The sequence below is a fragment of the Zerene cesonia genome, chromosome 6, assembly GCF_012273895.1.
Source record: "Zerene cesonia ecotype Mississippi chromosome 6, Zerene_cesonia_1.1, whole genome shotgun sequence".
In the NCBI taxonomy this organism is placed as follows: Eukaryota; Metazoa; Arthropoda; class Insecta; order Lepidoptera; family Pieridae; genus Zerene; species Zerene cesonia.
In genome coordinates, this window is record NC_052107.1 from 6,391,063 (window position 1) to 6,407,858 (window position 16,796).

The 16,796-nt window shown below is 32.2% G+C and overlaps 2 protein-coding genes across 3 annotated transcripts in view; one reads left to right on the forward strand and one right to left on the reverse strand.

Moving 5' to 3' along the window:
• Positions 1–16,796, forward strand: part of LOC119840622 (zinc finger SWIM domain-containing protein 8-like) — a 67,071-nt gene that overhangs the window by 45,116 nt on the left and 5,159 nt on the right. The gene's annotated exons all lie outside the window — the stretch shown is intronic.
• LOC119840341 (CTP synthase-like) lies at positions 1,659–7,773 on the reverse strand. Of its 2 annotated transcripts, XM_038366905.1 has the most exons (11): positions 7,451–7,773; positions 7,197–7,367; positions 6,675–6,892; positions 5,468–5,632; positions 5,262–5,383; positions 4,897–5,151; positions 4,207–4,499; positions 3,882–4,110; positions 3,306–3,394; positions 2,983–3,119; positions 1,659–2,568 (listed from the first exon to the last, which is right to left on the reverse strand). In XM_038366905.1, the coding sequence occupies exons 1-10, from the start codon at positions 7,623–7,625 to the stop codon at positions 3,025–3,027; spliced, it is 1,812 nt and encodes a 603-aa protein (XP_038222833.1). In that variant the 5' UTR covers positions 7,626–7,773; the 3' UTR covers positions 1,659–2,568; positions 2,983–3,024. The 2 variants fall into 2 exon arrangements, with proteins under 2 accessions (XP_038222833.1, XP_038222832.1); XM_038366904.1 differs by having other exon boundaries at positions 1,659–3,119.

Consider the following 16,796-nt stretch of genomic DNA (forward strand, 5'->3'; position numbering starts at 1 on the left):
AGTATATAGTACAATGTTTTAAATAATTGAGAAAGAAACTTTTAGTTTGAAAATTATATTCCAATTGAAAGAAATAACACACACACAATATGAGTCAGATTTTAAGCTTTTTATTAGTTATCAAACTCCGAAGTTTAAATAGTCAAAAGACTCATATGAGATTTTTAATTTTCAAATTGTGGCTCAGTTGCCCAAGTTTGAAATTGTGAACTACAAGACCTGTGGAAATAAGCCAATACACATTGCACGTACTCAAAATTTTTAAAATGTCATATTACAATAGAAGAAATTAGTTCTAATTATAACACAACTAGCTGTGACCCGCGGTTGAAACCGCGTAAGTCCGTATCCCGTAGGAATATCGGTATAAAAAGTGCCTATGTGTTATTTCAGTTGTCCAGCTATCTACGAAGCAAAATAGTATTATTATTCACCAATAGATGTCAGGAAAAAAAATAAAGTATAAGATAATGCGAGTTTTTTTTATATTACTGATTGGCCAGAGGTCTTTACTTGAAATGTGTATAATAAAAATGAATCGCCAATAATTTTGTTGCTAAGCACAGGGACGACTCGTGTAGCGCCCCTAAATGAAACCCTGGCGCCAACTAGGTCAGACCCCCCCTCCGCCGGCCAGAAAAAATTACTTTTATGCCTGTAGCACGTCTCTGCTGCTAAGCTAAGCGACGAACCGCGATAGTTCTTGTTGCGTCTTATGTTTTTAGTTTTATGGACAGCGAAATAGAAGCGATATGACACACTCGCCCCTAAGGCAACGCTGGCGCTTCAAATGTATAAATCTAGTCTTGAGCTTTTGTTAGACATGGTATTAGATTCTTCCTCTAATGCATTACCAGTTTTATTTTCATCTTTATTAAAGACACCAACCATTTCTAGTATTCCAATTCTAAATTAACTTTGTAGGTGCCAATTCATAAGTATGGCTGCTGCTATTATTAGGTTATTGTATACTACATATATTATTCTACAATATAGCTTAATAAAACATGTATGTATGGGCATTTGTATGACATTTGCCATTAAAGATATAATAATAGTATATGTAGTTATGTTAGATGATGATGATAATTTTGAATGTGGTAGTCGAGCACGCTTCGGCACGAATTGGGCCAGCTCGCACCGTACCACACCCCCACAGAAGACCGGCGTGAAATAGCATTCTGCTGTGTTTCGTTCGGTGAGTGGGGGAGCCGGAGGCCCATATCCTTTTCCTTGCCTTCCCAGTCCTTTCCTTTATTCCTCTCACCAATCCTTTCTTAATCCTTTCCCAAAAAGTCGGCAATCCATTTGTGGAGGCGTAAGGCGGTGGTAGCGCTTACCATCAGGCGACCCACCAGCTCCATTGCCGACTGTGACATAAAAAAAAAAATACTTTCGAAATAAAAACAAAATGTTGAAATCGAGTTTTTTGAAAATTTTACATTTATTACACATACAATAAACTGGAATGGTTACATAGTATGCACTGGCTCTTTACAGTACTGGCAAAAACATTAAATAATTATATATATTATCAAAATATTGCTCAAGTTTTTTTTTGTTAACAATGAAGACATAAAACATATATATTTTATAGATAACAGCCAAACAATCACGACTATAATATTAACAACCAACCATAATTATTATAAAACAAATTTGGATATTGATACAGTATGTACATACAAAAAAAATATTTATACTGGAGAGTAATAGTATGGTTTTTGTAATATGAATCATATGAAGGCAATAAATAAATGGCTTATTATGCTTATTACAACAGAGATTCGATTATTAAAATAGCAAATGAGTAAAATTATCGGTTATGTTGAAAATTTTTTATTCTAATTTCAATTTCTCTTAAGAACAACGAAAATGACACTATCAAGGCGAAATAACCAACATTGAGTTTGTATATTTCAATGTTATTATAATATGTATTTAAAATAGAGCATATGAAGAAATATTTCTAAAACACATTTCCTGAATGGAGGTTACATGCTGTGTTTAAGGAATTTACAGTATTCGATTTTTATAACTATCCATACTAACATTATAAATTCGAAATTAAAGTCAGTCCGTCTGTCGATTTGTCCGTCTGCTACGCTTTCATAGTCTAAACCACTGAACCGATGATAATGAAATTTGGCACAAACATAGATAATACGTAAATTGTAAAAGGACATTTTTTTACCGCGGGAAAACTTCTCATTCCCACGGGAAACCAAGTAAATCAGAAAAAAAGCACTGCTGTGCCGCTTTCTTCGGCGCTACCATGAATATGCGAGATATTAATATACAATATTATGAAAAATTGTGCAGCGCGATAAGTGGGCAGGTAGGTATTTGGCAACATGCGAAAATCGAGGATCTAGATCCCAGATATGGACCCCTAACAGACCAGCTGAAGCTGAAGATATATGAAATATAAATATACAAGCTGTTCAACGTGATGAGCACTTTTTGGAGAGAGGTTTCGTTACTCTAGCAGTGTGAAGTCTGTCTTTGAAGTGTACGCGTACGTATTCGATCTACAGTCACTTTTACTGTAAGTACTTGACGTAACTCCTGTCGGTTGTCCAAAAAAAAATTTAAAGTTATTTATATTTTAAAAATAAAGAAAACATCATATGATCAAATTAGTTTTAAATTTATTATTTTTATATATACGATCTGTAGATGTATATATAATTTTATGTATTGAAGAAAAACCAACAAATAAAACATCATAAAAGATGTCACCGCGCGCCGTTAAAAACCTTAACTTAAACATATTTAGTTAAAACTTAAACATATATAAATACATATTCAATTATTTCCGTATATAAAATAACAGACAATAGTTGAAACTTTTAAAAACGTGTTTAAAGACTGATTCACTTATTCAAGAAATTGATTTATAGTCGCAAGTAATACATACATTATATTATAAGATACATAAAAAAAATGTATAAAACAGCTAAAATAAAATTTTCACTTAACTCTAAAATATAAGTAGTTCACATATAGGCTAGAATGACAAATTTAATGTATTCCATTTGTTTCAGGAGCAACATCACCATTTTTATTAGTGATATTAAGGGAAGCTAATGATATATCTTCATCAAGGTCACCTTCATCTGTAAAGCATAAATTAAAATAAGAGTTATTTTCTACTAAGGATTAGTACTTGGTTGACCGATTTTTTTTAATAAATGCCTTTTTCGCAAGTTTTTGCATTTTCGTGGTTGTGAGATTTATCGCCTCTAAACTCCAGGCATACGAAATTCAAAAAGAAACATAATTTATGTAGATATACAACCTACCTGAGCTCACATCAGATTGACTTCTAGGGCTGAATCTGCATCCCTTTGACAAATATTGCTTTAATTTTCCAGTAGCAGCCAGTATAAGCCTACAATAAAACATATGATGAAATAAAAATATAAAGAACTAGTTGCGCCCAGCGGTTTCACCCGCGTAAGTCCGTATCCCGTAGGAATATCGTGATTGCCTATATGTTATTCCAGTTGTCCAGCTATCTACGTACCAAATTTCATTGCAATTGATTCAGTAGTTTTTGCGTAAAAGAGCAACAAACACACACACATCCTTACAAACTTTCGCATTTATAATATTAGTAGGAAGTAGGATTATTTTTAACTGTAACTTTTAACTGACTTGAAAATTGTCAGAAGTAGGCTAAATTCAAATTCCTATATGAATTGTGGTGCCTCCAGTGTGGTCCTCCACATGGGAGGCCAGTTCTCAAATAAAAAAAGAAATTAAAATCGGTTCACCCAGTAAAAAGTTACGAGGTAGATAAAAAAAACGGAAAATACTGCAAAACAAATATTATAATTCAGATTAAAGAAATGTTAATTTCAGTGATGACCTCTTACCCTAAGAACGGAGGACTGGGTGATAAAGGCCTTGAAAGGTACTCTGGGTGAAATTGTACAGTCACATAGTAGGGATGACCATCAACAATTGCCACTTCCATACGAGTTTGAGTTTCATCTTTTCCAATAAATCGCAAACCAGCTGTTTCGAGTTTTTCAATATATTCTGGGTTAACTTCATAACGGTGCCTATGACGTTCTTCTATAATTTCCTTTTTATACAATGATGCTGCAAATATTTATTTTTAAAATTATGAATTTTACTAATAGGTAAAAATATAAATATTTTGTATGCTTGCTGATCTGATGATATAATATGTCTTACCTACTACACTAGGTTGAAGGTAAGTTTTCCTTTTACCCAACCTCATAGTACCTCCAAGATTTCCAGGATGGTGTTCAGGCATGTCAATAACCAATTTATCATCACAGTTTGGGTCAACTTCAGTACTATTTGCTCCAGTCAAACCCAATACATTTCTAGCAAATTCAATAACAGCTGCTTGTAATCCTAAACAGATACCAAGCATTGGCTTTTGTGTTTCCCTACACCAATTACAGGCTTCTATTTTTCCTTCCATTCCCCTTTGTCCAAAACCACCAGGCACTATTACACCACTGAAATAAATAGCAAATGAACACTTCATTATCAAATGATAAATATAATAAATGTTTATGTTGATATTTTGAAATGAGTGGCGCCAACGGAACCCTAATGTAACGCTGTGTCGACGGTTCGCACGGGAACGTATATTGCTGTATGTAGCGAATTCCTTTGGCGCGACGTAATTTTAAGTTTTCATGTTAAATAAGTTTGGTAATGTATTCATTACTTTTTAGCACTTGCATTTACAAGACATATTGTAATCATTATGATTAAAGTATTTTTATAAGTAAAATTCGACTTTTATTTGGGGCCTCCGGCTGTGAGAAACATAATTAATGCAAAACTAATTTAAATTCATAATATTATGAAGGCTTTCATAAAATGATTACATTGGCACAGAATACTCACTCACTCTTACACAGGTCCTGCCAAGCTTTATGGTAACCTACTGGATCATTAATTTTACTCTGCTTCTCCAAATTAACAGCTTCAATGTAAGTCAAATTAAGCTTACAACCAGCGGCAATGCATGCATGTTGTAATGCTTTAGTGACACTAGCATAACTGTCTTCTAACATAGTGTATTTTCCGACAAGTGAAATGTTCACTTCCCTTCTGAGATTTTCAACACGTTTTGCAAGGTTGCGCCATTTCTTCATAAAACTGTAAAGTGGCAAATAATTTAATTTGAATAAAGCTCTCACTTTCGTACCTTCCTTCTACAAATAAAAGCAACATATATTCTTTTTTGTTGTCTAAAAACTAGTGTTTACCTTCCTGGACGAGGCATAGATATATTTAATTGAAGTCGTTCATTCAAATATTGTACAACACCTTGTGCCTCCATCAATAATGGAACATGATAAACAGAGGTCAAGTCATGGACACATATAACCTGTAACCATGTATGATATCAAAATATAATATTTGAAAATATTAATATCAAAAATAAATTTGTTTTTTATGGATTATGTTTTACCTGTTCTGGTGCAACATGACAGAAATTAGATATTTTCTCTTTAATATTGTGATTTATTGGCTTTTCTGACCGACAGAGAATTAAGTCTGGTGATAAGCCCAGGCCACGTAATTCTCTTACTGATGACTGAGTAGGTTTTGTCTTTGGTTCTCCTGTTGATTTTGGCTAAAAGCAGAGTAAAGCAAATTACATACACATTTACATTCTCAAGGAGTATCATCCAACCTTTCATTTAGAATTATCTTTTCTTCTCCCTTTATAAATATATAGAAGTGGGCAGTAACATATTTGTAAAACTAAAAAACAACACAGTTGGTGTTTACCCAAAGATCAAATATATAAATATTCAGCAAAATTTATATTACTCTGTAGTTACATCTGTGGCCATGAGAATCATGCACAGATAAATTAAAGCTATATAAAATTATTAAAATGCATATGAAATTATGAGGCTGCTGAGTTAAGGACATACCAAACTTACTTATAATGATGATAATGATATATTGTACAAATTTTCATGTCTTATCATGGTTGAACAAAGACAAGACTACATAATTTTGTAATTGGATTTTTGAAGAGACAGTATGACCTATTTGATTACTCTAGGTACATTATCTTGACCATTGTTTATTTTAACAAAAAACTTATTTAGAAACCTCTGTTGCTCATCCCATCATTCATCCCCCAATTATATAAATGATATATAATATATTATACTGTTCTATAACAACATTAAACTTAGTCAAAATATTTTGTCTGGTGGTTTTTTGATTGACATAGAAACAAACAGATAGACTTGAAAAGAAAAAAAAAGGTGAGTGTGCGATTCACACACGATAGAAGTGAAACTTCAGTAAATCGACAAAAGAATGAATAAAATAGTATGTATATTTCTGTCTCATTCTTTGCTGGCTTCACCCTACACATTTTTGTTTCTGTCTCTCACACATTTTTGTTTGAAATCACAACGATTCTAAAGAAGTTTCACTTCAATAACCATTGTTTTAGAGTCTATAAAATGGGTATATTGCACAGTAAAAAAAAAAATTAACATACAGAAATGTTTTGGTGACTGTTTTATTATATGTATAGATAGATTAAGTGACTTGTCTAGTCTAGTAGAAAAATTTAAAATTTTACACCATTGTTATCATTTTATCATAGCTTTATGGTATTGAATGAAAAATTTATATTGCATAATTCTTACCATTGGTACCAGGGATACATGCGCACAACAAAAGTTTTCTCTCTTCACTCTGAACTGGAACTGCCTGAAGGCCTCCACAAAGCACATTCCTTCTATATCTCCGATGGTTCCTCCTAATTCCACTATGCATACTCTTGGTGGATTGTTGTCTGGAGTTACTGGTATTTGTGCTACTTTTTGAACCCATTTTTGTATAGCATCAGTGATGTGAGGGATAACTACAAAGAAAATATAAAAATTACAATTTGGATTTCAACTGTTCAAAACCTTTTCTTAAAAAACAAAGCAGGTAAAAACAATTTATATGAAAGTAAAATTAAATTTTCTATATCTATACACCAATATCAAAAACAATCTTGTATTAAATCACTTATAACTTAAGAATTACTTAAGTAATAAATTACAACGATTTTCGTTTATTAGATTTGGTCTGTTTGGATAAGAAAAATAACAAAAAACATATTGATTTTAGGATTTAATATCATAAAGGCATAAAATAAATATTTGAAATTTTATATATACCTTGCACAGTTTTTCCGAGATAGTCACCCCGACGTTCACGTTCAATTACTTGCTGGTATATTTTGCCTGTTGTTATATTGTTGTCGCGATGTAATGTTATATCCAAGAATCGTTCATAATTCCCAAGATCAAGGTCAACTTCACCACCGTCATCAAGAACGTAAACTTCACCTTTATAAATAAAAATAGCAGTGCAGATTTAATAACCACGCGCATAATAATTATAATAATTAATTAGAGACAGATCTACATACCATGTTCATACGGAGAAAATGTACCAGCATCAATGTTGATATATGGATCAATCTTTATTGATGTTACATCTATACCACAACTCTTTAAAATTGTGCCAAAAGAACTAGCTATGACACCTTTTCCCACGCCACTAATAACACCTCCAGTAACTAAAATATATTTCATATCAGGCATGCTTAATGTAGTCTTATATCATATTATCAATACGAAGACTATTTTGAATGATAATTTTGTTTCGACAAAGAAATTCAAAATGTAGAATATAATTCTATTTTCTTTTTCACAACACACGTGCACGTCAGCCGCAACACAATGTGTTTAAAATAAACGTCAAGTGTCAACCCTAATTTGATGGAAATCGAATTGAAATTTTAAATGTCAAAGGTTAAGGTAGTAAAAATGCATCCACACAAACAGTATTACAATATATCTAGATAATGGTCGAACTACATTCATAAACTATTAAGGCTGATTAATAAATCAACGTTTCAAAGTCAATATTACCGAAACTAATAAAGATGCCAATCAAGATTAATAGGTATATTATTATTGGACTAGCTACCTAAAAACAAATAATGAGGGATGATCGATAAAATAACTATCATGGTCAGTTAAAAAATTTCATCTCGAGGCAAGATTCGAAGTCGCGTCTTTCGCTGAACTATGGCAACGCCTAATCTCTCGGCTACCCGTGATCCGTTTCCGGTGATAAGAGTTTCTTTTTAACTAGATGGAAGTAGAAGATCCGCACAGCAGGGCTTCGTCTATGCTTAACCACAATTTAGTAATATATACTTAATCTCATCCTGCTACGGACGCCAGTCTAGTTCGCAAGCATTGAAATAGTACATAAGCAGGAACGAACGTTCACGGCTGAAAAATGACTCGAGCGAAGGAGTTAACGTGGAGGTGATGTGTCCTTTTCCAATAGGGTGACCATAAAAATTTTCTCAAACTCAAACTAATCTACTCACTCAACCAGGCTTCCTTCAGAAGCGCTACTAAACCGTCTAATACTTAATAAAATACTTATAAAGAATGGTTGATATATGGTGGCCAGTAACGCACTAATTATTCAGTTTTTACGCAAAATAGCTAAGAACTATGTGCTTTGAGAGCAGTTTGTATTTTAAGTAATTTTATTGACGCGATAGAAATTGAACGGGAAATCTTTAAATTTTGCGCCATAGGATGACTGGTACATGCGCACAACTGCGCATGTGATATATTATTTATAATTGCTAATGAAAAAATCAAATGAATAATGTGAAAGCAAAACCTAAAGACCAATATGTTCTATCAAAAATAGTATTGGTCTTTAGGTTATGCTAAGTAAGCCTAACATGCAGACATAAAAAAAAATCAAAATTTTAAAAATTATTTATTAATTAAACAAACCTATCGATAAAGGTTCTTTTTCATTTAAATGAATCAATGCGATAATAATTTATGACTGTCATTGTTAAAATTTAAATAAGAAATACTTTTTGTTTATTGGCAGAATCCGTCCTCAGTGGAATCGGGAGTTGCCATTTAATAAAGATGAAGAAGAAGATACTTTTTGTTTAAATTGAGTTCTTGGAGCTAAACATATAAGGATAAAAATTGTTTTGTAGATTAGCATGATGTAAGTTGGCAAGATGAAAGAACGAGACACTGCCGTAATATATCTATGCACGCTATTAGTCAAAGGTTGATTTAATATAATATGCTATTCGTGCGGTTGTCTTTTCTTGTCTGTTATTGTCATCGATGGACTGTGGTTGTCATTTTCAAAATTAAAATGCAAATGTCATTTTCAGACTTCAGTTGTAACTTGTCTGAAATTGCTCCGGGAAATTGAATTCAATTTCAAATTTAATTATTAATAAAAAGGTCCCGTATTGTGTAATTTTCATAGATTGAATTTTTTAATATTCTATTCCAATGCTAGCATTTTTCATTGGAGTTGTGCGTTTTTCTTTCTTTTCATTGACTATGACTTAGATATCTGAATAATACTTTGAACTAAACAAAACATCGCAATGGTTTTCGAATCTATTGTAGTGGATGTTTTAAACCGGTTCCTTGGGGACTACGTTGAAAATCTAAATAGATCACAGTTAAAATTAGGTATATGGGGTGGTAAGTGTTTTTGTCGTGTATAGTGTGATGTCATGCGAAATAAACTACTTACCTACAAGGTTAATATTTATTTACTACAGCTATATTGTATAATTCCAGGCGACGTAGTATTGGAGAATTTGATACTTAAACAAAATGCTCTTGAAGAACTCAATATTCCAGTACAAACAGTATATGGTCACTTAGGTAAGAAGCATTATTAATTAAAAAGGATTTGAAGAATTTTAGGCATTACAATAATGATTATAAACCTTTAATGGAGTTGAAAATATTGAATGCAAGAAGAGCAACTAACAAAAACCACAGAACCTGTCCAGCTGAAACTTGGGCAGCAAATTTGCATGGAATGACATACAATAATATTACAATATATATACATATTTATCTGGTGTCAGTAAGGATATCAGTAGATTCTATTATTTAAAAAATCACTTATATTAAATTAGTGAAGGGGTATGCACTTAAATGTGTTTCTGATGCGCTGTTTAGGGTTCCATACCTAAGGGTAAAAATGAGACTCTATGACTGAGACAGATGATGTATTTTTGTTGCCACTATAGCACACTATACAAATAATATAAAACCAAGGTTTGGTAACAGTTGGTACGGCCATTAATTGAATGTGTGACCAATTTTTTGGCAGTTGCTCTATAGTTCATTTGAAAGGAAAGATTAGTGATGTGAGTTTTCACATAAGAGATCTCATTGATCAAATAGTAGTCATTTCATATAGAAACTCTTATCATTTAGGGGTATGAAAAATAGATTTTGGTTGATTCTCAGATATATCCAATATGCACACAAAATTTCACAAAATTTCATAATCGGCCCTGCCTTCCTGCTGTCCGAAAGGTCTCCCGTAGAACTTACACCTCTCTAAATGTTCATTTGCGATGGTAGCCCCAATGCCGACTATGGCATAAAAAAATACTTCAAAGAATAGTTTTCATAATAATATGTATTATCCTATCCTACTAATAGTATAAATGCGAAAATTTGTAAGGATGTGTGTGTGTTTGTTGCTCTCACGCAAAAACTACTGAACCGATTGCAATGAAATTCTGGAATAACATATAGGCTTTAGAATTACAACTTTTTACCTGGATATTCCTACGGGATACGGACTTACGCGGTTGAAACCGCGCGGAGCAGCTAGTATTTTATAATATTAAAACACAGTTGGGGCAGAAAATAAATAAGAATAAAAATATTCAAAATAAAATACCAGAATCAAATTGACATAAATATTTTATGTTTATAAAAAGGAGGAGGTCTTATCAATTTGATTGTGGTTTTTTTTGTTACATCAGACAATTTGATGAAATGAAAATAAATATATATTTCACAATCAGTTCCAATATTGGGTGAACTGATTTTGATATTTTTTTTATTTGAATATTGGTGCCCACCATGTGGACCTATTTAAATTTAATCTAGTTCTGACAATATGAAGTGTTGTGAAGGAGTGCTATAATTTTTTTTGTTGAAATTAGTTACTTTCTATTATATTGATTGCCCATAAAATCTTTTGTAGAATTCAACATTTCATTATATTTTTTTCATAATATGATTGTTAATATTTGAATTAAACAGTTAAATATTTGTAATTAAACCAAATTGTAATTAAAGGGAGCATAGTATTTTTTTACCATATAGAAACTGTTGATATACTTTGACATACAGAAACAGTTTATATTAACTTTTGATTTATTAATTTTTTATCTATTATTTATTAATCTCATAATATCACACTCAAATATACAAAATAAAAAAAAAAATTCTGTGATACGTCATGAATAGCACTTGAATTTTAATTAGATAACATTATCACATTTAACATGCAATGTAGGCAACTGGGCCTAAAGGCTATGGAGTTCAGACGATGACATCATAGCCTCAAATCAAGAATTGTTTTATTGCGTTTGTGACTCACACAAACTCAATTTGAAGGTCAGCACTGATTGACCTGTTTATGTGATGATATAATTAGATTTCACTGCATATTATCACTGGTAGTTTTTAAATATGTACATGCGTTGTATATTAATTAGTATTTTCTTTTTTATTATGTACTTTCATTCAATTTTGAAACGAATGAAATGCCATCAATAAGATATATTTACACTCTTAAAGCAGTGTTGAATTTTTTAATATATTATACCAATCTTCGGTATGCCATAAAGCATGAAGTATGAAAAAAGATAAGAAATGCACATAACATATTATCAATTTTCAAGTGTATGATACATTACATGCTGATAATAATAATTTATTATACTTATGAAGCAATAAACAGTCTAAATTTAGCCTCAACTACTCTCTCAAAAATATTGAATAAAGAGTTTAAGGAATCTTTCATATTCATGTTATTTTTCTATATTTCTGCAATTTTTTTAAATTTTGTGGTTATAATAAATGAAATAAATAAATTGCGACACTACAACAAATTAAGGCTTGAAAATCACACCACAGAAATTATAATGTATGTATATATGATAAAGGAAACATAGTTTTATGTAATATAATCATTTCGAAAATGGAATCTGCCTATTAACAAATGAAAAGACCTACTGTCTAACAAACTAAACTAAACTAAACTGTTAATCCGTTTCTGAGAAGTGTGGAAACCAACCTGGACATTAGGACTTTAAACGTAAGATGTTATATATATATATATAGGTGATCATTTGAACATTTAAATACTTTTCACAGGAAAGTTAGTGCTTAAGATACCATGGAAAAATCTATATGGCGCGTCAGTTGAAGCAACAATAGAAAGGCTTTTTCTCATTGTAAATCCAAATGCTGAAGTCAAATATGATGCAGAAAAAGAAGAGAAAATGGCTCTGGCAGCCAAGCAAGCAGAACTTGCAAGAGTTGAGGAAGCCAAAAAGAGAGAAGCTGAAAAAGGTTTGTGAACATTGTGCACACCACAGTTAGGAATAATCCTATGAAATAAAGTCAGGCTTTGATTTGATTTGATATAGGAATATAATTGTAATATTGTATATTAGACTGTACATTTTAAGATGACTGACTAATTACATATACATAGTTCTGCAAATAGGGCAATGTCACTGAGGCCCAGACATTGGGTGCAGCCTCCAGGGAGGGAGCATTATTGGCCAGACCTGATAGTCTAGTGCTAGATAACACCATGTATAATGTCTAAAATAATCAAGAGCTCATTTACAGAAAATGGGCGCAGAAAAGTCTATTTACGGCATTGCCTGTTTATATTGTATTTTTTTTTAACTTTTTCATATTTTCTTGTGATAATTTTTTCGAAGTAGTATAATAATATGGATTTGCATTTATTAATATTATGTTATTATTTCAGATCAAATTAAATTGGATGAAACATTTGTTGAAAAACTGGTGACACAAATAATAAAAAATGTTCAACTCAAAATTATGGACATACATATTCGCTATGAAGATAGTATAACTAATCCTAAAGCACCTTTTTCCTTTGGTATAACACTCCATAATTTATCTGTGCACACAACTGATGAAAATTGGAAACAGGCTGTAATTCAAGAGGCTGTTACAAAAATCTTTAAAGTGAGTAAATTCTATTTTCTCATAGTCAATATTTTAATTTATTATTGTTATGCTCTGTGTATGTAACATCCTGAGATTATTAATTTCAATTGTTTAATGTTTTCTACAGATATTGAATTTAGAAGGATTAGCTATTTATTGGAATCCAACAACAGAACTATATTCTAAATCCAGCCCAGATGAGATTAAGAACCGTTTGCAGAAAGAAATTGCAACTAAAATAGTTAAGCCTGATAATTATCACTATGGTGAGAAAAATACTAATTCATTGCATATGAGTATACCATTGCATGTTTGAGATCAGTGGTGGGTGGAGGCATAAAATGTTTACTGCCATACAAATAATTATGGTTTTGTAAGTGAGGTCTTATATGCAGTAGTGATTATTCATTAGTATGAAATAAATTACTGCGAAATTAGCAACTAATGGTCTTCTTAAAGAATGACTTTAGAAATAATTAATACAGTTTTTTTCCTTCTGAAGTACACATTGTTCTATTGCCAATATGGAAAATTATACAATTATTAACGAGCTGATATTTTTTCAGCACTTGGTCCTATAAATGCAACAGCAAAACTGAAACTGAATCCGAAGCCCGAAGGAGATACGCCCAAATTTTGCATTCCCAAAGTAATCCTTAGTTTACATATGGAACAACTTGCTGTCAATCTTAATAAAGCACAGTACCAAGATATGATGCTGTTAGCAGATTCCATGGATCGAATGAGCAAAGGCGCACCTTACAGGTGTAAATTTATGATATCTATATTTTCTATTATTATTAACTGTTCAGTGTAAACATCATGGTTATGTATTCGTATTTAGTGTTGATTCACATAATACATAATATTATATTATGTACATTTTATATGAGATTAAACATATTTGCATATATGCTAATCATGAAGTGAGCTAGTAACAAAAACATTAATTATCTTAGCATATATTAACTACATTTAATTTGATTATTTGAATGTTTATATAAATTTTCTTACAATGTAATTACTTCTACATATATATCAATTGTTATAAGATTTTTGCTACTGAATAAATATCCAATCATATTGTTGTAACTTTTATCTGTTGTAATATGATGATATTCTAAGTAAATATCTTAAATTACAGTTTTATTAATTTTGAAATCAAGCGGCTGCTTTTTATGGCGGATATGACATTATATGTTACAGTAATTAATTATAAAAACCACCTGTGTATACTATACATATATATTATATCATACCTTAAATAGTTACTCAAGTTGACCATAAATATTACTATCGAAATTGCTGTTTATTTAATTAAAAGCTAACATTAACTTCATAAATATTACAGAAAATATCGGCCCGATGCAAAATCTTACAAAGGTCACTACAAAGAATGGTGGAATTTTGCATATAAATGTATTTTGGAAGAGGAGGTGCTCAGGCGTCGCAGAAATTGGAATTGGAATCACATGCTGTCCCATAGACAGCTCTGTAAAGACTATGCCAATGCTTATCAGTGCAAGCTCACTACTAAGGGAAAAGTGGCAAATGAGTACCAATGTGTGTTGGATAAAGCTGAGAAAACATTAGACCTATTTAATTTGGTTGTTATAAGACAACAAATTGAGTCAGAGGTGTGTGTTTTATTTTTAATTTAGTATATAGGTTATTCTTCTAGAGTATATCTATTGATTTTGTTGACAAGATGCTTTTAAATCAACAGGTTTCTTGAATTTTTTTAGTTTGTTAGTTAATATATATAAAACTAGAGCAAAATTCTTGTAGAAATTACCGACAAATTTTACTTTTTTTTTAACAAACAAGTTATTTCGAGAAGTCATCATAATTTTCTCAAAAATAAATTGGGATAACAATTATCATACAAATGTTGCAATTATATCAGGTGGAAAGATTAGGCAAATTGGAAGCAGAAGCAAAGAAATCTCGTGGTTGGTTCAGCGGCTGGTGGTCCGGAGCGAGTTCTAAGGATGAAGAATTATCTGAAGGAGTTGCTATCAGTAGGTATTTCTACCAAATGGACAATTTTTTATTTAATTTAGATTTTAATTGATGATTAATTGACTTGCTTTTGCTAAAATTTCTACCAAATGACGATGAACAATAGTAGTCACTAGTTACGCCTTTTCCATTTTTATAATATTTACCGTCGATGTTCTGCTTTTCGTCGTAGCGTGAAAATAAAAGTAAAATTCAATTCGAACCCGTAGTTACTGAGATGTACTAATTCGAACAGGCAATAAAACAAAATCTTGACTAATGTAGCGTTAGTATATATTCATCACGTGCAACTCGGCTAACAGTGAAGCAATTCGAGAAGGCGATGACTAGCGAGGAGAAGGAGAAGCTGTTCCGCGCGATCGACTACCAGGAGAACACGGCGCCGCTGCACCTGCCCAGCGAGTACGTGGCGGTGGAGGGCCACTTCCGGCTCGAGCGGCTGCAGCTGGCCGTGCGCCACGAGGTGGAGGTGCTGCGCGCCTGCGTGGAGCACGTCGAGGTGGACCTGCGCCAGCGCCCGAGCGCTAACGCTCTGAGGTGCGTGCGCTGCTGGGGTTGGGGGACTACTCGCGTTCTCTGTAGGCCACTGTGGCAGTGGGTGCCGGACATAGATTTTTGTTAATGGATCCTCCACTTTTAAAATTAGTGCGTTCTGTCGATTACCATCCGGTGAACCACAGCTCAGTTTGCCGCTATAACATAAAAGGCAGACCATTTATCAAATTTATATGTTATTAAATAAGAATGTAATATGGTTAGAAATAAGTTATTTTTTTATATTACGCTACTTTAATCAATAAATGCCCTTAATATATTTAATCATAACGCGCCGAAGGGTGGCTTGCTATGAAACAAATGCAAAAGTGTTAATTTAACCTCCTCCTCCTCCTCCGGCATTGCAATAATAATGGTATTAAATAAATATTATGCACAATTTATTACAGAGTGGATGTTCAAATGGAGGCATTTACTGTGGCCGGTGTGCGTCAAGACGAATTTGAACCGCAATTAGTCACTTCAAAGGAAGTTTCAAAAGATGTTAATCTTTTGAATGTTATATTTGAAACTAACCCACTGGGTAAGTGATTTTAACAGACTAAATAATCATAGTAAATTGAAATCTATACAAAAATGGTAACTTATGGTCGCTGATAATATGTTGTTTTTTAATATTTTAGATGGCACTTGTGATCAGCGCGTTAAAGTGCAAGCGCGCCCGTTGCAAATTATATACGACGCACAAACTGTAATAGAAATAGTCAATGTGTTTAAACCACCCACCGAATCCACTGCTTTAACTACGTGAGTATAAAAGGGTATTTTTTTTATTTATTATTATGAATATATCTAAAAAAACAATGTCTCTTGGAAAAAAAATGTTTTATAGATTGCAGGCAGCTGCTGAGAACAAATTGTCTGATTTGAAAGAGAAGTCGGCTCTGGGTATGCAATATGCTGTCAACCATCACACGTTTATAGATTTGGACATAGATATCGCTTCTTCCTACATCATTGTTCCTCAGTCTGGAAAATATAAAGGGTGAGTGTGTCTTTCTTTGTGTGAAAAAGTGTACCGCACTAAAACATTGTGATGGGTTTTGAAACTTTTATATTACTTATGTTACATTTAATATTAATTTGAATTATGCAAAA

What these genes read in the sequence shown, in the direction of transcription:
- LOC119840341 (XM_038366905.1), bottom strand. Translation starts at nt 7,625, where the DNA reads ATGCCTGATATGAAATATATTTTAGTTACTGGAGGTGTTATTAGTGGC. An exon ending in ATGTATCCCTGGTACCAATG is followed by an intron (nt 5,633 to 6,674) that starts GTAAGAATTATG and finishes CTCTGCTTTTAG; the next exon opens with CCAAAATCAACAGGAGAACC. An exon ending in TCAATCTGATGTGAGCTCAG is followed by an intron (nt 3,120 to 3,305) that starts GTAGGTTGTATA and finishes TATGCTTTACAG; the next exon opens with ATGAAGGTGACCTTGATGAA.